This window comes from Danio aesculapii, chromosome 8, assembly GCF_903798145.1.
Source record: "Danio aesculapii chromosome 8, fDanAes4.1, whole genome shotgun sequence".
Lineage (NCBI taxonomy): Eukaryota > Metazoa > Chordata > Actinopteri > Cypriniformes > Danionidae > Danio > Danio aesculapii.
The window spans coordinates 9,551,509-9,575,848 of NC_079442.1; the positions used below are offsets into that span (position 1 = coordinate 9,551,509).

The 24,340-nt window shown below is 33.9% G+C and overlaps 1 protein-coding gene across 2 annotated transcripts in view; it reads right to left on the reverse strand.

The window, feature by feature from the left end:
• The window catches only part of slc12a5b (solute carrier family 12 member 5b), a 126,808-nt gene that overhangs the window by 65,968 nt on the left and 36,500 nt on the right, over nt 1-24,340 (reverse strand). For both annotated transcript variants that reach the window (XM_056463146.1, XM_056463145.1), the window contains exons 2-4: nt 3,767-3,867; nt 3,531-3,662; nt 162-308 (exon numbers count right to left, since the gene is read on the reverse strand). In XM_056463146.1, the coding sequence (XP_056319121.1) occupies nt 162-308; nt 3,531-3,662; nt 3,767-3,867 (380 nt within the window). The remainder of the gene's footprint in view (nt 1-161; nt 309-3,530; nt 3,663-3,766; nt 3,868-24,340) is intronic.

Consider the following 24,340-nt stretch of genomic DNA (forward strand, 5'->3'; position numbering starts at 1 on the left):
TATAAATAAAAAATTCTGCTTTCCAGGTCTGAAAAGACCTATTTGTTGGCATAGATGCTAAAAGCTGCTGAAGAAAAGTCTGGCTATTTGTGGAGAACTTGAGCAATTGGAACTGCATGTAACAAACCCTAAGCGTACATGCATATGAATCTGAGACTAACCGTGGAGCAGCACATGAAGACGATGGTGAAGGTTCCGAGGACGCCTCCAACACCCACTAGCCAGGTCATCCTGAGGAATAAAATCACTCCAAGGATGTTTTGAAGACATGGTAGGTAAACGCCCATTATTGTGCCCATACGCGGAGCCTGCGAATCAAGAAACCAACCAATCAGTAATCAGGACACCATGTGAATCCATTGTTTGAAACATAAAGTTCAATGTCACTTACAGACAGCATCATTAAATGTCAGTTTTAGCTGATTGTTTGTGAACATCCACCCGATCATTGATTGGGTGCCAGTGATCTATGTACACAAGACCTAGCATGCATATAGCACTCTTATTCTGAAATGCAGATGTATTTCTATGATTAGCAAGACACTAATAGTTAACAGTGGTGTAAAGCTACACATTATACATGTATTCAAATGACTATAATTGAGTAGTTTTTCTCAGGAATTGTAATTTACTAAGTAGTTTTAAAAATGTGTACTTTTACTTTCCCTTGAGTAGATTTTTAGTGCTGTATCAGTACTTTTGCTCTACTATTTTCCTTCAACCTGCAGTCACTACTTTATTACTTTCTTGTCTATGGTGATTGGCTAAAGTAGAAAAATCAGCACTGCATATTTTGTCCAATCAAATCGCACATAGAAAGTAAATCGCACTGAACAACCTCAAGACATGGACGCTTTATAAATGCAGCAAATGATTTGGAAGCATTAAAAATGTTCAAGAAGATGTCCAAAATCTTTATATGCAATGATCCAGAGAGTGTTTATCCACTTGTTATCGCGAAACGGCTTCCGGGTCCAAGTGCTCTATTAAACTGCTTGGGGAGACTCATCAAATGGTAATAATAAACATTTACAAAGGGATGTAATACTTTCAAAAATTACAATTGCAATATATATAACCATGCCTAATATCCAATGGCCAGAGAGTGATAAATTATTTAAAAATTGTTAAAATGTTGGTATTTGTGATGCAGCAAGTCCAGAGACTGTTGTGTACACTATATGATTTTACATAGAATTCACTTTAATGTGTGATAGGACTAAAAAGTAACCATAAATGAATATTTTCTCAATTCAAATGAGTAGCGGCTTGGACCTGGAAACTGTATTCCATACTTCACTGATATGTAACGTCTTAACAAGCAGATAGACTGCATGTTACTGATGAGAAAATGAAGGATGTTGAAGGTACGATGACTGAAATCGCCAAAAAGCCTTAAACTATCACTAAATGGAACGAATGATGAATGAAAGGAAGAGTCGAATGAAGGAAGGGCTGAACACGGAATGGAAGGAAGGCCCAAACGAAGGAAGGAAGTACTGAACTAATGAAGGAAGGAAGGAGCAAATGAATGAAGGAAAGAATCAAGGAAGGACTCAACAAACTAAGGGACGAAGGAAGGAATGAACAAATGAATAAATGAACAAAGAACCAAATGAAGGAAGGAACAAAAGAATGAAGGAACGAATAAATGAGTGAACGAATGAAGAGAGGAACGAAGAAAAGAACAAATGAATGGAGGAACGAACAGACAAACTAATGAATGAAGGAAGGACAGAACAAAAAATAATGGAAGGAACGAATATAGGAAGATCACTAAATGCATAACAGAATGTTACGTTTACACATCCCTATACTGCATGTAAACGCATTAACTTTTACAGTGTTATACTCACTAATCTTTACTCTTGAGTACTTTTAAAAGGGCTACTTTTTACTTTGAGTAACAACATACTTTACTCTACTTGCACTACATTTTTGGGAAAGTAATAGTACTTTTAGTTGAGTATGATTTTTCAATACTCTTTCCAGCACTGATTGAACTACATTGAACTTCACTCTTTCAATTCACTATAATCTTCTATGTGAAGCTGCTTTGACACAATCTACATTGTAAAAGCGCTATACAAATAAAGATTAATTGAATTGAATTGAATTGAATTGAATTGAATTGAATTGAATTGAATTAATGGTAAAACTGTCGTTTGTAAATAAAATTTTTGCAAAATCAAACCGCATGGGCTGCATTTCTTCAAACCTTTGTAAAGCTACGTCATTCTGTTTCCATTCTTAAGCTGGACCTTAGCTTTAATATGTGTTTACCAGTACCTTAGTTAAGTGTACCCTCAAATATTGTATGGCAAGCCAAGAAATGCTATACCCTTTGTTAAGATGTATCTTTTGAGTCTTCATAGCCAACTATGAGACAACATTATCTGGAAACACAGCCATGGTCTTGCTTAAAATAAGTGGAAGTAAATGACAATGGAAGCCACAAATGGCAGTTCCTGCTCTTAAAAATAAAGACTCTGAAAGGTGGCTTTTGGAGTGATGCCATAACAAAACAAATTTCAATTGCTTAAAGAACTTTTTAGTACAATGCTCCAGAGAGTTTAAAGTTTAAGTTCCTGAAACCATTCATTGCAATAAAAATCCAGCAAGTTAAACTGTAAGTTAAAAGAAATGAGACAGGTGCGGTATTAAGCTATTTTGCTATATTTAACAAGAAAATAACAGTTAATCAATAATACAAACTTAAAATGTGAAAAAAATACAAATTGTGCAGTAAAAAAGCTCTAATAATGGATTTACATATATTTATTTTTTATATATAAATAAAAACAACACTTATTATTTTATAGTTTATTTACTATTGAATTAGACTCAAAAATATTGATGTTACCTATTTTAGCCATAAAAGTACAAAACACAACAGTGTTCAAGTCTGTTCAGTGTGTATTTAGTTAAGTTTTATAACATAAATTTCATTGTGATTGATGTGCAAAAAAAAGGAAACGTTTTTAATATCAAAACAAACTGCCAAAACAATCCTTGCTAATAACGAAAATAATCCTTATAACAAAATAACACAGAAGACTGAAACACTTTACAATGCCATGTTGCAAACTTACAGTGTTTTTAGGTTTACATGGAGATGATTTAGAAAGAATAATAATAATAATAATAATAATAATAATAATAATAATAATAATAATAATAATATTCATAAATTAATAAATAAATAAATAATTGAAACCTTCAAAATCCTGATAAATATTCCATTTTTGGATAAAAACAATGTCATGTCCTCATTATTTTGTTGATGCTGCAAAATTAGTCAACTATGAAAAGTGTCATTATTCATTTCAAGTTAGTTCGATGTTGATTTAATAAAGCTCAATAACTTTTGCTTATGCTGCAAAAATTCTAATTAAAGTAATTCAATTCAGCTATCATAATGCAGCTCTTCGAAAGAAAATTATGTCATCATCCAGCTCAATTAAAGTCAGGCTTATTCTAATCAAAAAGGAGGATTAGTAGTGATTTGGCAGCTGAAGTGTTTTTGTCACCTGTACAGCTTTCTTGCGTGCCTCCTCGTTGTTTTCTGCCTCTTCATGCTCTTTACTGCCCTGCGTCAGGTTGGAGTAGTTGGCAAGGCTGCTCAGCAGAGAAGATACCATGGGACTAGTGTCCATCTCCTCCTACAAAACACACACACACACACACACACACCAACAAATATGTAAATTAACGTCCTACTTTAACCTTTTGAAACGTTCTGAAATTATTATCAATACTGGGATACCTCAAACAGAGCCATGTTTTTCCCATCATACTGCTGGCTTTTTTCTACGTCACTGGTGCTGCTGTTGATAAAAGGGCTGCTTTCCTTGGATGTTGCATCTCCTGTAAAAATATATAAGAGAGAGAATAATTTTTATTAGCATACAGCTAAAATTATTAACCCCCCTTTGAAATTTTTTATTTCTTTTTTAAATATTTCCTAAGTGACGTTTAACAGAGCAATGAAATTTTCACAGTATGTCTGATAATATTTTTTTTCTTCTGGGGAAAGTCTTATTTGTTTTATTTCGGCTAGAATAAAAGCAGTTTAAAAAAAAAAGAAAAATTTCAAGGTAAAATTATTAGCCCCTTTAAGCTAGATTTTTTAATAGTCTACAGAACAAACCATCATTATACAATAACTTGCCTAATAACCCTATTCTGCCTAGTTAACCTAATTACCTTAATTAAGCCTTTAAATGTCACTTTAAGCTGTATAGAAGTGTCTTAAAAAAGATCTAGTAAAATATTATTTACTGTCATTTGTTTACTGTTATATTTACATGGCAAATATAAAATATATCTGTTATTAGAAATGAGGTATTAAAACTATTATGTTTAGAAATGTGTTGAAAAAAATCTTCTCTCTGTTAAACAGAAATTGGGGGAAAAATAAACAGGGGGGCTAATAATTCAGGGGGGCTAATAATTTTGACTTCAACTGTATATGATAGGTTGCAGTGCAGTGAGGTTATAACTGAGTTTTTAGAACACTTAATATCTAAAAACAATGTATTAATTGGCATTAGCATGTTTCTCTGAAAGGTTTGAATGGTTTTGTTTAGCAAAGATACATTATTTGGTAAAATGTGACAATGTGGACATGTATTTACATCTATTTCATATTCAAAATATGTTCATTTCAACTGTAAATACCAACCCAGAATCATTATTGATTTGTACCCCTACACTAAAAAAAAGAACTCCATTCAAGGAACTCAAGGATTTCCATCCAATAAATCTGTTTAGCCCCAACAACAACAACAACAACAACAACAACAACAACAACAAAACTATATACAAAATTAAATGCAGTTGAGTTGGTCCAACTTGATTTTATCAAATAAAAGTTTAAATAGATTTGTATCTTTATTTAACAAACCCAAAGGTCTGATAATATCATGTACTGTATGTCTATTATATGTTGTACATTTCGAAATCTCTTTTATTTGTATTAGTTTTAGGTTATCCTCAATTAACTAAAAGAGACCTTTTTAATACAGTTGATTGAGACAGCTACTGCTCACTGAGCAAAGTCTCAAAACTCAAAGACTTACATGAAAATCTTCTAAATCTTAAAAGTCTAAAACATGTTTCAATTAACTTTAAAGACTTAAGATTACTTTTATTGTCAACATTTCCCTCTCTTAATTCAATACCTACGCAAAGCATGCTAGGAACTACACATCCCCTAACCAGGTAGTTGGACCAGCACAATTCCTTCATGTTGTCCCAACTCAAAACACTTAAGTTAACTTAATGATTTACAAATTTAAGTAACCCCAAATTATAAGAATTGTGTTGTTAATTTTAAACAGGTACTTTGAACAAGGAGCAGTAATCTTTTTTTCTGAAAGTATATACATTTCTAGAGATAATGTAATACGTCCCGAAATACGTTCCAAGAGGTAAATTGTTTTTGCACCAGAGGCCGCTGTGTACGCTTTTTCAGATCTCAAATTTCTCTCACAAGTGCCATTCATGCCTGCTGTTCTTGCGTAAATCCACTAGAGGCGGCTGTCGACCTACTGACTGACCGACTGTAACCCCTTCCCTAAACCAAAACGACTGTGTTTTCAAAAGCACTGATTGAACCGATCACTCCTTCTCTAAACCCAACCGACAGTGTTTTCAAAAGCAATCTAGAAAAAGAAAAGTCCTTGCTGCTGCCTAATTTCACGACATTTCAGATCTAACCACATACTCACTCTGTTACTTACTTGTTTATTTATTTTTTGCCTTTTGTTTTTGTATATGGCGAGCTACTGGGCAAACTGGTAACAGCGGAAAAGCCTTCCATCGAGCCGTCCGAAAAGAAACGGAAACTGTTGGCGGCGTCATTCCGCCCCGTAGCATTTTAAAGACAAAATGCAGCCATACGTAGCTCTGGGTACATAATTCACACTCTCCAGAAATGTATACAGGGGTACGTTTCACAATGAGTCGGTAAACGAGCTGGTAAAAACATCACAGTTTACACCTAAAATATATTAAGCAGCTTTACGGATATTAATACATGTTTCTTGAGCATCAGCACAATTCCTTTCTGAAAGATCATGTAATGCTCAAAACTGGAGTAATGGCTGCTGAAAATTCAGCTTTGCTGTCACAGGAATACTTTTACGTTTTAAATATAAAGACATAAAACAGCATAATTTATTTTATAGAATATTTATAGATTGTTCAGTGTTCATCAAAATAAACATCAAGCAAATGCACTTCATTTGTAATTTGTCAGACATTGTTCCCAATGGACTCATGCCACCTTACATGCCATCAATGTCAACACATCAGCATGTAATTCTAAAGAACAATCTTGTACCGTCATCATCAGATTGACAACAACGGCTCAAAATGTGCTTTGTTTTTGTAAGAGAGGCTTGTCTCGCAACATTTGCAGAATCTCTATCAGATCTCACACAAACTACAAGTGCTGCGTACAGTACAACTATAACAAGTCATTGCAACCTCTTGTCCACTGGGAGAAAAAAAGAACAGGAAGATTTCTATAAAGAAACACAAAGCATCACCACAGAGAGATCCTTGTGTATCAGTGTGTGTGTGTGTGGGTGAGGAATTCCAGGATTTCTACATACTCTTCCATAGCAACAACCCGGTTCTGAGCCTATTTTTATACTAGCGCGTTCAGCCGCACATCCTTTATCACGGAAACCTTTGATCAGTTAATTCTGAAGTGTACTGCAACACAAACCCCTCACAGGTTCAAAACGATGCTGTTGTGCCCTATAAATATGTCATGATTTTTTAATTGTGTGTATCTCTAAATTGCAGCGTGTATTGTAATTTCTTTCGCATGCTGTCACCTCCCCTGCCTTCTCTAACATAATTATATGTAGGAGCATGCTCATTAAATGGCCATGGGAATCCTGCCTCTTAGCTTGCCTGGTTTAATCTGATGTATTAGTTTAATTAATCATGCTTGCTGGCAAAGCTTTGTACATTTTAATTTTCACAGCATTTGCCTGCTTATTGACCTGCGACCCTACGACCTTTAAACACACAATTCATCACCTTGTAATTTCAACTGTCAGCGCTGAATCAATACTCCACCGAGCCTTCTGCTTCCTACAGTAGTTTTGAAACTCAAGGACACGCAAAAGAAAATCTCAGTCACAAAGCATAATTCACTTCAACTCTCTGACAAATGAAAAGGTAAATTCTTATTTATGTGAAACAAAAACTAGCCGCAAAATCCTTTCAAGTATATAATTATTTGCACTTATTTTCATATTTTTGTTTACTAGGTTAGAAAAAATATCTGTGGGGAAACACTGGAACTTATTTATTCTTCCTAATTTGTACAAAATGTGAAGGATACACCAACACTAGATTTATCCAGCAATTATTTATCAACCCTGTTATCCTATTTCTGTAAATTTGTCATTAATTTCTAAAAACAATAATATGTTGTAGACATGCATGTAGTATTTGGTTTGAGGTTAGCACCTTGTGCTAAAGCACAAAATGGCGGAATATGTCAACTCTGTTATTGTCAACTCTGTTAGGGCTTTAAAAAAAGATTAACAATAAGTTAATCAACATATCATAATCAATTGTCCCTCGGCACATTTAGTCATTTTCTATTATTTTACGTTAACAATAAATTCAGTTATTATTGTGGTAACAGCATTGCTCTGCTTGCAGTGAAATTCAAGTGGACAACTGAACTCACTGTAGTTTGTCAAATAATGCAGCTCTCAGACAACATATTATATTTTCGCCATGATATTTTTTAGGTAGTGTATAGTTTGCTGTGGTTTAGAACGGATACCGCGTATTTGTTTCAATGATTTCAGAGTTGGGACTTCCAGCACGTCAGTGGTCAATACTCTTGTGTGACGAGTGTTTCCCAAAACCCGTAGTTTTTGTGTCACATATCCATCATTTGAACCACATTAGTTATAATATAAAACCCCATTATGATGCTCTAAATGGGGTGGAGTACTTCTGTAGAGAAAAAGCCCATAATTTCTTTGTGCAAATTATATTGTTTTACACAAACACGCATTAAAAAAATCCAAGATTATTTTTAGTAAAAACATGCACTCACTTTCCATATTAACTGAAATATATGTAAATGGCACATATAGGGCTTGTGTTTCCTTTACAAATATTATTGAGAATATTCTATATTCTGTTGTAAAACATAAAATCACTTACAAAAGCTAACACGTATTCTAATCTCTAAAATTCAAAAATAAACAAATAATGAGGTTATTTATTAAAATTTTTTATGTATTATTTATTAGTAAAATGAAAAAAATACTACTTTAATAATATTAATAATATTAATGATGATGATGATGATGATAATAATAATAATAATAGTTATTATTAATATTATTATTATTAATATTAAGTAGGATATTGTTTATTTATTTATTTATTTTTTTAAAAGTCTACTTTTACAATTTGACACATGCAAACCAATGCAGAGATGTTCAAACCAACAGGCCCATGTCTTATTCAGTACAGATACTTAATAAATAACCTACAATAATTTAAAAGCATTAACTGTGTTCAAAATGACATCAATGTTTTCAAAGTGCACTGCAAAGGGAGCACAATTGTAAACATGAAGATCGCTAAAACTGAACTGTAAAAATACTTTGAAAGCAAATTACACCAAAGAGAGATGATTTTAATGCTTTTTTATCATTCTAAGTTTAAATGTTTGAATGTTCTAAACGAATAGGGCATAGGGGGGATAACTGAGAATAGAACACAGCCAGGAACTATGTTACTAACTACAGCTCCAGAGTTGTAGTTGCAAGCGTACAAGTTTGCGATGCAGTTTGCGAATGTTCGTTGGAACAAAGGATTTGGGAAATGGCAAATCAACGGACTCGGTTTGTAACGATGAAACTTGCGACCGTAGTTGGCTAACAATGGTTTTCGGAAACGCACCCCAGAGCACCTATCTGAAAGACACTTAGGCCCAATCCCAATTCTACCCCTTAGCCTTTCCCCTTACCCCTCGTTTTGCGCATTCACGTGAAGAGTTAGGGGTGTCCCACTTCTCTTTAGCTTGAAGGCATAGGGCTAAGGGGAAGGGCTAGATAACTTTTTTGCACAAATCAGTATTTTTGTCATTATTACGAATTTTTTCAATAAACAAGGATATGTTTAAAACATTCTATATTGGTGTTCGTGTTTAACTGTCATGCTTTTTAAAAAAATGCTTAAATAAAAAAAAAAAAAACGCTAAATTTTGCTACATTGGCTGTATCTATAATCCCTAATAACTCCTGTAAAGCAGTCCCACAACATATTTTCACATCTGTCACATAATGACACTCAAATACCCTGTCAGAAAAGTCTACTGGCTGCGATTGACCTTTTTACATTGTCTGGTATAATGTTAATGTTGTGAGTTTACATAGATGAATAGGGCCAAGATGTAAATGCACAGTTACGATCTTATTGTCACATTATATCGTTATGATAACATGATACGTAAGAGAACGGGATAAAATATGCTGGTATTGTTGTGGTGTCCCAATTTTTAGGGGTAAACTCTGAAGCCATTCCCCTTCACACTCCGTTTCAAGGGCCAAGGTGAATCGAGAAGGAGTACGGGTGAAAAATTGAATTGGAATAGGGCCTTATTATTGTGTATGTATGTCTCTACAGTGGTTTAGGGTGAAATATAATTCATTTCGGGTATATCTAATGCCAATAGTTGGTCACAAACATCTTTTATTTGTTCTAGAGCAAAGAAATGTAACTGCAGTGTAAATTTAATAACACAAAACAAGATAACCTGAAGGTTGTTGGAAACCAGCAGCCGTTGACCTCCATAGTGGGAACAAAAAAAGTATTTTATTAACAATGTTTAACAAACATCTTTACAGTATTTTCACATATTGGTAGGCCTTGCTTGTTATTTCAAGTGTTTCTTTAAAGATAAACATTACTCACAATGAGTGGCAATTCAATATGTTGTCTTAAATAAATCAGCAATGTATACATTATAGATTTATTTACAATAAATTCTTATAAAGTTTCACACACTGAATCATCCCACTATTTGATTTCATCATCTGGTTCATACAGTACATGCAGAAATGTGTTTCTCTGTAATCTTTGCTAAAACTCCTACTTCTAGTTCTCTTGACACACACAACCCACCTCCCCAGTGGACTTACACTGTAATAAGCAGTAATGAGAAAAAAAGATTGGGTAAACAGATTGAGATAAATCATAATCTCTGACATCTTGTGTGCTGTGTGGTTGAAATTTATAACCAAAGTGTTTGCTTCAGTTACAATCCTCGAATGAGGCACTGAGCATCTCCAGGCTTATTATGTGAATCATACAGATATCAAAGCTTGCTTGGTGAGGGAGTTGAATGGGGTCTGCTGATTCCACCCTGATGTCCATTCATATGTCTTCGGGTTTTGTGATGTTGCAGAGGCAAGAGCAGGACGATAGGCAGTAGCTGATGCTTGTACATTTTTTAGAGCTATTCTTTGCAGTGCCTTTTTCCACACTCTAATAAATTATGGCTTATTTAAACCTAAATTGGGTAAAATATAGACAAACCCAAACATTGGGTTACATTATAGGACCCATTCATTTAATTAAATAAATTAACCTAGCAGTTGGTTTAGTCTATATTACACCCAGAATTGGGTTGAAATAACCCAGAATATTTTAGAATGCATATACTTTAGCCTTTTAAAAATTTGAGAATCAAAAACATAAACAAACAACAAACACACACACCACACTGTGTTACTACAAAACTAACATCATATGCAATTAAATCATTTTTCTATAATTTATATATTAAAATAAAAGGTCACACTTTATTTTGATGGTCCATTTGTTGAATTTAAGTTACATTGCATATACAGGCCAACTATTTCTCATTAGATTATAATTAGACTTAGGTTGGGGTTAGGGTTAGAGTAAGTTGACATGCTTGCAAAGTTTTTTATGGTCAGTTGAATGTCTATAGAAAGGGCAGTATCAACAGGTATTAAGCAGACATTCTACTAATACTCAAATGGACCATCAAAATAAAGTGTTACCAAAGAAAATATAATTAATGCGAAGTAATGTGTTTATTATGGTCCAGTGCACTGTTGGGTTCCACACAATTCCTTCATGTGTTCCAACACAAGTCAATTAAGTTAACAAAATTGTTTTTACAAAATTAGGTGGATTGAACATAAAACAATTAAGTTGTCGCAAAAAAAACTCATGAATTGTGTCGTTTCAGCTCATTTTAAATAAGTTTGAACAAGCAGCTTAAATTGTTTGTGGAGTTTATATACACTGTAAAAAATGCAGAACATGTAAAAACCGCAAACATCATTTTTTTAGTGTAGACTTTCATTCTATATTGCCACTTAGTTTGTCTTTGTCATCCACTTGTGGAAAAACAGCAAGCAAACTCAAAGAGAAACCATGAAGTACCTCCAAGCAACATACTGTAAAGTAGCTGTGTAGTATCAGTAATATTTCAGTATTTTAAGAATTATTTGAGTGAATGATTCAACTGCTTCCTTGTAGAAATCAGTTTGTTCATAAATGTTCTTTCCATGCTCTGAATAAATCACTGAAGTCTCGCTTGTCGCCTTATTGTTCATCACAATCTTAAATCCTTGAAAGTCTTTAATATTTTAATAAAAAAATGTATGAACATTTATATGCATTTATGAATGTATTATTTCATATTTGCGTCAAATTGCAAAAAAAAAAAACTAATTACTGATTATGCAAGGTATTTCTAATGCAGTGTCTATGGGGCTGAGAGTAAAATTGACATTCATTCAGTTTTGGTTTTTCTGAAAGTCTTGAAAACACCATTGAGGACTTTTTTATTATTACAGCAAATAGAATTGTAAAAAAATTATATTGCTGTACTCCACGATTCACTGAGCTCTAAGTTTACCTAACCATGACGCCTTCCACTACTAAGAAACTCAGAAATGTGAAAAGGGTCTATACTGCTAATATCTAATCTAGAAGAAACTATAGTGCATTGGTCTATACCTCTAAAATTTCCTTGTTCTTTAAATCAAATGGTTATAGTTGAGTATTGAGAGTCACAATTTGCATGATGAATCATTCATTCATTCATCCATTCATTCATTTATTCATTCATTCATTCATTCATTCATTCATTTTCCTTCAGCTTATTTCAACTATTTCAGAGGTCACCACAGCGGAATAAGTATTCTGGCATATGTATGCAGTGGATGCCCTTCCAGCCACAACCCAGTGCTGGGAAACTCATACCCAGCAGGCACACAACGTCATAAAATGTTAATATCAGGTTAATTTAGGTCATGCCGTCAGGTGACCAAAATTCAATGTCTAGCCAGCGTCTAAGGACAACGTTATTCTGACGTCCAATAATGACGCCATATGACATTGATATTTGGTTGATTTTAGGAAAATGACCAAAATCCAACACCAAGCCAACATCTTAAGCCATCATATTGACATCAAATACATTTATTCATCAGATACGGCAATCAAAATCTAACGTCTGATAGTTGTCATAGTGGTAATGTTGGATGGTTGGATAGTGGACATTGACGTCAGTCTGACATTGGGTTCAGACGTCAACCCAATTTTCATTTCTAAACAAATAGAAACGTACCCCTGACAATGGAGTACAACGCCAATCTGACCTCATGTTGACGTCCTGTGCCTGCTGAGATACACACTCATTCACACTCACATTCAAACAATACAAACAATTTACTAACTTACTCCCAGGGCTGTACCAGGAAGAAACCCATGCCAACAAAGGGAGATCATGCAAACTCCACACAACTCAGCCCAGCTGGGACTCAAACCAGTGATCTTTTTGTTGTGAGGTGACAGTGCTAACCAGTGAGGAACCGTGCCACCCCATAATGAATCATGCAAAGCATATTCAAGAATCGATGTTAAAATATGTGCTATATTTCATATATTTAGCACAAAATCAACAAAGAAGATTATCATTAGTGATTAGAAAAATACAGTATGTGGTCTGACTCAGTAAATCTTCAAGTAACACATTTAGGTTTAGCTAAGAACCTGCTGTGAAAAAGGATGCATGCTTTAACATACTTGAAAATATATGATTTTTACAGTGCATATTTAATAAAATTCAGCACACTTCCACATATAACTTTTGCTTGTTGTTTGCTGCCTTTTTATAATGCTAGCAATTAAAATGTAACAAATCATGCTGTATTATTATTATAGAACGATAATGAAGTGAAGTAATAAAAAGCAACAAGCAAAAAAACTAAAACTACAAATAAACAGCCATGTTGCTCAGATAAAGCTGTTAATATGGGAATGTTCAGAGAAATGAGACATCGCTGCACTCGTTCCCTCTAAGCACCTTTGCCTTTCTCTAATCCACAGTTTTAAAATCTGCTTTCAAAGCCCATTTCAGCCCATGACATCAAAGTAATCTGCTTTTTAATTTTTAATGTTAGCGTGCCCCTTTCTCTTGCTTTTGTGTGGTCATGTTTAGTATTTTCTGTGTAAGAATCCAACTCTAAATGTTTATAGTGTGTATAGGATCCTTGATCCTTGTTATAAAGTGCACTTTAGCATACATGTAAAAAGAGTTTTATTACAGATGTACTTTAATGTACTCTAATAGAGTACATTTAGTAAAATAAAATAAAATTTCCATAATTAACTCACGCCTAAATGGTTACAAACATGTTTTTAAACAATGCAATGTTCAATAATAATAATAATAATAATAATAATAATAATAATAATAATAATAATAATAATAATAACAATAATAATAGCAATACCTTTTTTCTACTTCTTCTTATTATTATTATAATTATTATTATTTTGTTGTTGTTGCTGTGATTGTTGTTGTTTTTTGATTATTAATTATTAATTATTATTTTGACATTATTACAAAGTGCACTCTTTTCAATTTAGAAAATCTTGATATTAGTGAACCATTTAGTTGGTGGCCATTAGGTGAACTTGAGCAACAACAATTTTATTTATTTTTTTAAATGAAAAAAAAAATCATCCAAAACAGGAAAAAGACAGATGTCAATGCCCATAAAAGCAGTAAAAAAGCATCCAAACAGTGATATGAATGCACAAGCTCTGAAGTTCACCAGCATTATGTCAACAGATTAGGTAAAAGTCTCCTCTCTCATAACTCATCGACTTTGCTGAATGGTTGTTGAAACATTTATTCATTTAATTAATTTTTTCTTATAAAATAGAACAGAAGGAGAGGCTCTGGGGAATGTGTGAAAATGTCACATCTATTTAATTTTCTGCAAAAGTGTCCTTTATATACAATCTACAGTCTACATGTTTTCACAGGAAGTCTGGGAAGGTCTTTATGGTTTTTTTTGCATGGTGTTCACACAAGGGATGTCCCGATCAGGTTTTTTTGCCCTCGAATCCGTGTCCAAGTCATTTTATTTTGAGTGTCTACCGATACTGAAACCCAATCTGATACTTCTATAATACATAAAAAAAAGAATAAAAAAGAGCAAAGAAACAGATCCAGGATTTTCCTTATTTTTTAAAATTGAATTCACTTTATTTTAACATTCAACAACTCTGTTAATAAACAGAGCACTTCCGTGAGGTAGCTTGAACAATCAAGTAATACATAACATAAATTCTTCACTTTTGGACTTTAGTGCAACAGTAAATATAAAAAACTAATATAAAAACAAATAGCACCTGAAATACCACAAGTTAACATATCTTACAGTTTGCAATGGCAATATGTCATCATCAACTTTATAATACGCCCAGACCACAGACATACTCGGGCTTTCCGCTTCAAGCTGCTACTACTTTGAGTGGTCATGTCGCACGCGTTGCTGTTTCTGTGTGACATGAAGAAAGAGGTCTAACTCTGTGTCTCCGCATTACTATAGATGTGTTAAAATAAAAAATTTATATGTACATCTACAGTTGAAGTCAGAATTATTAGCTCCCCTTTGTTTTTTGTTTTTCTTATTAAAGTATTTCCCAAATTATGTTTAAAAGAGCAAGGAAATTTTCAGTATGTCTGATAGTATTTTTTCCTCTGGAGAGAGTCTTATTTGTTTTATTTTGGCTAGAATAAAAGCAGTTTTTAATTTAAAAAAAAAACATTTTAAGGGGTTTTAAGGGGTTAATAAAAATTATTAACCCCCTTTAAGCTATATTTTATTCAATAGTCTACAGAACCAACCATCTTTATACAATAACTTGCCTAATAACCCTAACCTAATTACCCTAGTTAAGCCTTTAAATGTCAATTTAAGCTGTATTGAAGTGTCTTGAAAAATATCTAGAAAAATATTATTTACTGTCATCATGGCGAAAATAAAATTTATTAAAACTATTATGATCGGACCCAATTTCCGTTTACGTGATCGTATCTGGACATTAGATCGAATCTGGACCTAGTTCACACAATAAGGATCCAAAAAAAAAAAAACGTACATATAATACATATAGTCAAATCACTTTTATTTTTATAGGACATTTACAATGTTTACTGTGTCAAAGCAGCTTTACATAGATTATTAAAAAATAATAAAAAAGCTATAACTATTTTTAAGATACACATATAGCAAATAAAGGAAAGCTGTGATAGACAAGTGAACTTTTATTTTGGAAACAGTCGACTATTTTATTTTCCAGGACTGAGCTGTGACTAGAAGGGCATCCACTGCGTAAAACATATGCCTGAATAGTTGCCGCTGTGGTGACCCCTAATAAATAAGGGACTAAACCCTGGTTTACACTTCTGAGTCAAGTGATCGCCGTAGATTTATACTTTTGCGCACTATTTGTGTTCCTCTGCAACAACACTTCCGAAATGCTAGCTGGCAGTAGGTGTTTATCTTTCTCTGTGTGTGATTTCTTCGCTGGTGTTTTTTCTGAATGCTACCTTAATGTACAAGTGGTTCAAACTCACTAATTTTGAGGTGGAAATTGGCGGACGTGCAACAACTTTAATCATAAGATGAACACAAAACAACAGTTTCCATTTAGAGCACCTTCACGAGACTCCACACTTGTAAACACTTGCTCTATCGGGCTCGCGCAGCTCTCGGTTCCGCCCACAATCGTCATCGCTACCAAGCCGATGAGAGGTGCGCGTCAGCGTCGCCGATGCCCACGGCAAGGGCTATGCGTCCACGCGTAGGATGCGCCATAGCATACGCGTGCGCTTGACACTGAAGCATAAATCAGCCTTAAGCCGAAGAAAAATTTAATGGAAAATATACTCTTTCAAAAGCAGAGTCCTAGCTATAGCATCTTGACATTTCTTGGATAATTCTTGAACAAATGCCAAAACACAAAAGTCCAAAATCGGTTAAATATTGGACCATCAAGTTCAGGTTAAGCAAGGATTCAATCTTAAATTCTCTAAGGGTGCAGCATATCATCATTGTCAGTTACTAAATTGAAGTACCTTTATCTAACTGAAGGAGAGAGAGAGAGCAGGTGTTTGAGAAGCCTGCCGAATTGGCTAGCTTATGTCCTGAGCTCCCTGAGGCTGATTATATCAGGCTCTGCCACTATGTGGAGCTTCCTCAATTCCCTTCTCAACTGATCAGCAGAGATATGCAGCCCGACACCGAAGGTGTGGGATGGAGGATTTACTGTCTTAAATCCATGGAAGGCTTGTGGTGGGCTGAGAAAAGAGCAGCCGAGAACCAATCTGATGAAAATCAAGCTTTACTTTAATGCATGGCTACTGGCCAGTTTGCAGTTTCAACCCACTCCACACCTCCTTCATGTTGTTCTGACTAAGTTTGCGATCACGCTTATGTCGTTATTATTTCTTCTCTTCCTCAAGTATCATTTTCATGTCTTCTCACATCCTCTTTGCCTCCCTCTTTGTCAGACCTTCTTTTTGCTCAGCAGGTCCCTCAGATCTTTAGTGATTCATGTTTTGTTGTTGGAGAAAAGGCACAGTCCACACTAAAGTTCCACGGTGTCACTGTATGACTCATAGAACTTGTCTTATTCGGTTTACTTCAAGTACTCTTGTAAAGCCTTCTCTACTTCTCTTCTGTCCTGTGGTAAAACGCACCTGTTTTGTGGTCAGTCTGCATTAAGGAATCAATCAATCAATCAATCAATCAATCAATCAATCAATCAATCAATCAATCAATCAATCAATCAATCATTCATCTTAACTGGTAGTATTCATATCATTAAGAGCAGGGTTCCTTTGGCTTATGGAACTTCTACAATTTCATGGAATTTTACATTGATTTCTGATATTGTTTGTTGCTTCATATTACGTTTTACTCACTCACTATTTCCTGGCTTAGTCTTGGATTTATCAGGGGTGATATGATTTACTGATTTATTTTTCTGCCAAAGTGGAATGAACTGCCAATCACTCTGGCATATGTTTTATGTTTCACCAGACTGTACCTGTTATTTAGACTATAACATCCCAGGACAGGTGGCTCAGTGGTTAGCACTGTCGCCTCAGGCAAGAATGTCACTGGCTCGAGTCTATGCTGGGTCAGTTGGCATTTCTGTGTGGAGTTTGCATGTTCTCCCAGTGTCCGCGTGGGTTTCCTCTGGGTGCTCCGGTTTCCCCCACATGTCCAAAGACATGTGGAATACATGAATTGGGTAAGCTAAATTGTCCGTAGTGTAAGGATATGAATGAGAGTGTGTGGGTGTTTCCATGGGTTGCAGCTGGAAGGACATCTGCTGTGTAAAACATATGCTGGATAAGTTGGTGGTTCATTGCGGTGTGGCGACCCCTGATGAATAAAGGGACTAAGCCAAAAAGAAAATGAATAAATAAATGAATGAATCCAAAGACAGGGCAACACGGTGGCTCAGTCGCCTCAAAGCAAGTAGGTCGCTGGTTTGAGTCCCGACTGGGTTAGTTAGCATTTCTGTGTGGACTTGCATGTTCTCATCATGTTCGTGTGGGTTTCCTCCGGGTGCTCAGATATGCGGGTATAGATGAATTTAATAAACTAATTTGACTGTAGTGTAGGTGTGTGAATGAGCGTACTAAGCAGAAGGCAAATGAATGAATGGACATCCCAGGACAATGTACATTTTAAGAGTTTTGGCTTCAAATGATTATTTCAAAGACTTAAAACATTTGTAAAACTACTATTGAGTAATATGGAAGAGAGCAAAAGGTAAGCAAAAGGTAAGTAACTTTGATTTTTTTTTTTTTAATTCTATATCTCAATTTTGTTAGCCATTGTGAGTGGCTCTCCAAAATCATGCAGAGATACAAGCTAAATTCAACATATTATTTTAATATTGTATATATACAAGCACAACAGTGGATTGTTTTTCTGTTATTTGTTGTTATGGAAATGCTGCATTTTAGTCAGTGAAAGTCAGGGAATTTGATATTTGGCTTAAAGTGCACTTTCAGAAATAAAGGTAAGAGAGCTGTCACTGAGCAGTACTTTTTCAAAAAACTACATATTTGTACCTAAAGGTCCAAATTTGTACCACAAAGGTACATTTTAGGTACATTTGGGTCATCTGCTTCGAATGTTATCACTCAATTGAATGGGCATTATCAGTGGTTATTATTTGATAGATATGGGACAGTAGGGGCTGTTATCATCTATCCACATGTTTAAATAGCTATACTAATAAAGAAGACTCCAGATCTGTTTTTACATTATTGTGACGGTTGAGTTTAGGGTTGGGGTAGGGGTAGATGTTAATAAAATACAATTATGGGAAATTTAATAAATAATATAAATAATTATCGTGGTTAATCAGCTATACTAATTGAGAAGTCTCCAGATCCAGATCTGTTTTTATATTACTGTGACAGTTGGGCTTAGGGTTGGGGTAAGGGGTAGACGTTAATAAAATACAATAAATGGGAAATTGAATAAATAATATAAATAATTCTTATTAACTTCCTGCCGCAGCCATATGTGATCTATATCTGATTAATCATGTGCATGGATGATAACAGCCTGCTGACAGACAGAAGGCCCCCTACTATATCAGCTGATAACCACTGATAACACCCATTCAATGGAGTGATAACATTCGAATTGGCTGTTTGGGTAGTAATATATACCTTTAAGCTATCAATATTATAATATACACTTGAAGTCAGAATCATTAGCCCTCGTTTGATTTTTTTTCTCGTTTAAATATTTCTCAAATGATATTTAACAGAGCAAGGACATTTTCACAGTATGTCTGATAATATTTTTTCTTCTGGAGAAAGTCTTATTTGTTTTAATTCGGCTAGAATAAAAGCAGTTTTTAATTTTTTAAGAACCATTAAAAGGTCAAAATTATTAGCCCCTTTAGGCTATATTATATTTGATAGTCTACAGAACAAACCATGGTTATACAATACTTGCCTAATTACCCTAATACTTGCCTAGTTAACCTAATTAACCTAGTTAAGCCTTTAAATGTCACTTTAAGCTGTATAGAAGTGTCTTGAAAAATATCTAGTCAAATATTATTTACTGTCATCATGGCAAATATAAAATATATCTGTAATTAGAAATGAGTTATTAAAACTATTATGTTTAGAAATGTGTTGAAAAAATCTTTCCTCCGCTAAACAGAAATTAGGGAAAAAAATAAACAGGGGGGCTAATAATTCAGGGGGGCTAATAATTCTGACTTCAACTTTATATAATGGATATAATATAAAGGATTAATATAGGACAAAGGATGTATACTTTTTTAAAGTGACAGCTTTTGTACCTTTATTTCTAAGAGTGTGGACACCATGTGTCTTTAACAAAAACTAAAAGAAATCACAGATTTGTCTCCTGTTTTTTTGTGATGCACGGGTTTTTTAAAAAAAAAATCAATTTACACACATTTGGATTGCATTATGAGGTCTTGATCTCTGCTTTGTTAACTCAACAGCAAAGTTGATTTTGCAAGTTGATTTTGAAAATGCATTTTAACATTGAGGCTTTTTATTAAGGTTTTTACTTATGCAAAATACAATGAAATCTACAATATGTATTTTGTTCATTCTCTTACATTTGATTGACAAAAGTACAATGATTTCCAGCAAATTCACTGACAAACTTAAAGGTATTAGAGAAATATATATAAAAAATGTTTGATGGCTGCTACACTCCAAATGTTAGGACAGAAGCAAAATAAAAATAAAAAAATTAAAAAAGGTCTATAGAACATCCAGATTCAACTGTTTTAAAATGGTTCACAATAAGCAGGTGAACTTGTAATATATAAGGTTTTCAAACATTAAAAATCACATTTCTCTTTGATGGAATCTCATTTTCAAAAATGCAGCCAATTAAGGTATTTCATCATAAAATATAGTGAAAACATTGAGGGAGTCCAGAGAAATCTCAGTTTTTGTAGAGCAAGGCAGGAAACCTCAGCTGAATGTGCTGGACATTTGAGACCTCAGATGACATTGCATGAAAATGGTCATGTTGTGCTGTTAAATAAAGCCTAAAGAGCTCAGCAGTATTTCAAAAAAACTGCTACCTCTTAACACAGTATGTGACTGTATCAAGAAATGCCACTGAAATCCTTGTTTCTCATGGTGAAAAGGTCAGGAATCATCTCAGCTATTTAATAAAAGAAAGAAAAATGAGGAAATGTGTGCTGGTGTCTGATGAATCCACATTTCAACTTATTTTTTTGGGGGAAAAAAAACAAGCATTGAGATCCAAAGGGACCATCCAGAGTTTCATGAGGGACAGATACAAAAGCAATCGTACAGGAAGCAGCAATGCAAACGGCATGACTGGCAAATGTATGCAAAGTTACCATTGACATGGAGGCATATATTGGAAGAATACAAAGACAATGCCATCAAAATGACATATTTCATGGGAAGTTTATGGTTGTCAATGTGCTTGACTGGCCTGCAGTACAAGTATATCTTCTCTATTGAAAATGTATGACCCTTTATGAAAAGAAGACTTATAAAATAATGGTCACAGACTGTTGTAATGTTGAAGTTTTGGAATGTGAAATAAAAAAAAATTACTTGTACAACTTTACCTGGTATTGTCCTCCATTTTGGCTGATAAGAACCACTCAGTTCACCCAGAGTTTTGCCTGTTATGTATGTAATAATTTTTTCCAACAGCAGTTGTTCCTTAACAAGCTCCAAGTCATCTGTATTATGCATATGTTCACTGTATATTCGGTGCTGATTTAATATATTTTGGTTAATAGTTTCTTATGTTTATTCGTAAGTTTTTTTAAATCTATTTTGTGCATGTGTTGTATTGTGTTGGCTATTGTTGGGGACCAGGGGTCTAGGATCTAAGATGATTTAACAGATCCTGGATCTTTTGATAACTGATCTCTGTTAAATTTGGTTCTTTAAACAAGTTCGCGAATCAGATTCAAATGTCTGAATGAACTATCGATTCTCAAAATCATGATCAGCAATGCAATGCTTGGCTGACGGCACAACAGCATAATGACATCATATGATTAATTTTCAATTACTCATGTGAGCAACATTACATAAAATTCATAGTAAACAGTTTGTTAAATATGCTATGCAATAACGTTTCACATGTGTTGTGAGCTGCATGCTTTACACTTTCATGTGTCAAGAGTATTTAGCAATTTATTTAGTTTTACATTTAGAGTGGATTTTTTTTTATTATAGTAGCCTAGGCCTATTCAAGTTTCTTAATAAATGGCTGCTTAAATAAATTTTTTATTTTCATTTTGATATTGGTAAAGGTGTCTGCAACTTTTGCAAAGCATCAAATCACTGGCATATTAGCCATCAAAGCGTGTGCATGACTGCATAAATTATTATTCCTTTCCTTAAAAAAATGACAATAGCCTATTGACCATGTCCATTATAATACACATATTGTACTAAAGCGGGGTCAGTACCTTAAAATAGTATGCATTTGTATCTAAAAACTCCATATTAATTAATGTTCTCTTTGAACCTCTTGAGAAGAGAATACCATGTGACCATTTGTACTTTTTTCTTTCGGAGTGTAGATTGTATACCAGTTTTATTTATAATTTTTAAAAATTTCTATTTATAAATAAATTTATGTAATTTATTTTTACTATTTTACTATTTTCCCCAGTGTTTGTAATCTATAGGTTGCTACTGTAAGAAAATATCTGCATTCGGTACATACTTTCAGAATTACCTATGTTTGAATGACCTGATCTAACCTGTTTATATGAAATAAGCCTGCTCCCAAACAGGTTTGAGCTATCAGAACTGTTACAATGATAACAACTCTCGGATGAGTTTTGAATAACGAAATGATCCTATATCGTGTAAAATCATCGAAAACCAAATCAAGCGAATTGAGTAATCCACGTACGAAGAACGGACCACAGTTTGCCCCTTAAAGACAATAAAAACTTCCAATCCAATTCTCTATTTCCAGATGATTAAACAATGTAATTTAAAAAAATGTTGATTCAATAACATTTTAAACATCAAGCTTTTCAAACTTGTATTTGAGTTGAGCTGACTTTAATTTAGAGATCAATTAAGGTAAGGCAAGGCTATTTGAAAGCATAAACAATGCAGTAGACTGTTGACCAACTTATTATTATTTTTTTTTTATGAAAATGTCACTGGATAGCTAAACATAGACTGAGCGTCAACAGCATTATACAATTTTTAAGGTTGCAAGTTAAATGTAGAATGTCAAAACTAAATTTGTGTATTTTGAAACAACAACAACAACAACAACTAAAAACGAAACTCAAAAGACTGAAAAAAATAAACAGATAAAATTAAATTACAATCAATTTAACATAATTTATTCACCATGTTTTAACATAATTTATTCAACACAAAAGAGGATATTTAAAAAACTGTAAACTGAAGCCTGATTGGAAACCTGGAAACATTGAAAGCCATAGTATTTGTTATCTCCAACTGTAAAAGTCATTGGTTACAGGTTTTCAGCTTTGTTCAAAATATCTTCTTTTGTGTTCAGCTACCCACTTCAAATATTATCATTCGATTGAATGTGCATTATCAGTAGTTATCAGCTGATAGAAATGGGAAAGTAGGGGCCTTCTGCGCCAACGGGTAGGCTCAGAAGGCTGTTATCATCCATCCACATGGTTAACCAGCTATACTAATAGAGAAGACTCCAGATCCAGATCTGTTTTATATTACTATGACCTTGCGTTTAGGGTTGAAGTAGGGGTAGACGTTAATAAAATACAACTAATGGGGAATTTAATAAATAATATAAATATTTCTTATGGATAATCAGCTATACTAATAGAGAAGACTCCAGATCCAGATCTGTTTTTACATTATTGTGATGGTTGGGTTCACGGTTGGGGTAGGGGGTAGACGTTAATAAAGTAAAATTAATGGAAAATTTTATAAATAGTATAAATTAGTATAAATAAATTTTATAAATAGTATTAACTTTTGGCCACAGCTCTATGTGATCTATAGCTGATCAACCATGTGGATGGATGATAACAGCCTTCTAAGCTTACTAGTAGGTACAGAAGGCCCCTACTGACCCATATCTATCAGCTGATAACCACTGATAACACTCATTCAATGGAGTGATAATATTTAAATCGGCTGGTTTAGCCGAAGAAATAAATTATTAAAACTTTGGAACCACTTGAGGGTGAATTTTATTCTTTGGGTGAATTATCACTTTTGAATGATACTGAAAACATAAAATTTCCATTAAGTTCAAAAAGTTTCATAGGTAATTTTTTTTAAACATGACTGCTGGATAAATCTCACAAGTTTAGTTTTAGTTAAAATTAAAGAAAAAAGAAACAGCTCCCTAGAGCTACATTTCATTACTTCCCTTCTAATACATCCTCTAATTTCCATAATGGCAACTTCATCCAGTCTCTTGAGAAGAAATCAATTACATTGCATCACTTCTGGGTCATGGCCAAAGAAGTAACTGATCTGCGTTTGCTGAAAGAGGTATTGTAATTCAGAAAACAATTTATTTAGCTTTATAAACAGTGCTCTGTTCTACCCTTTCACTATTTTATGCCAGTAGCATTAAATTATATCCCTTTTCAATCACGATGGCATTCAGTGCAACACAACATCAGGACAAAGTCCCTTGTCTGGCATACACGGAGAGTAAACTAAAAAATATCAGTTGCTCAAATGATCCTCCACTTGAATTCAAAGAGCCATTCATCACATCAGTTATTGTACAAGCTGCTGTCTACTGTATTAGCATCAATATTTGTTTAAAACCTCTGTTTTGACAAGCATTCTTTACTATATGATGCATCGGCATGTTGTATGATTTGTATTCTCAAATCAGAATGTCTGTCAAACCCTTGATACAGCTTTTTTTGAAAGTTTGACAATTGA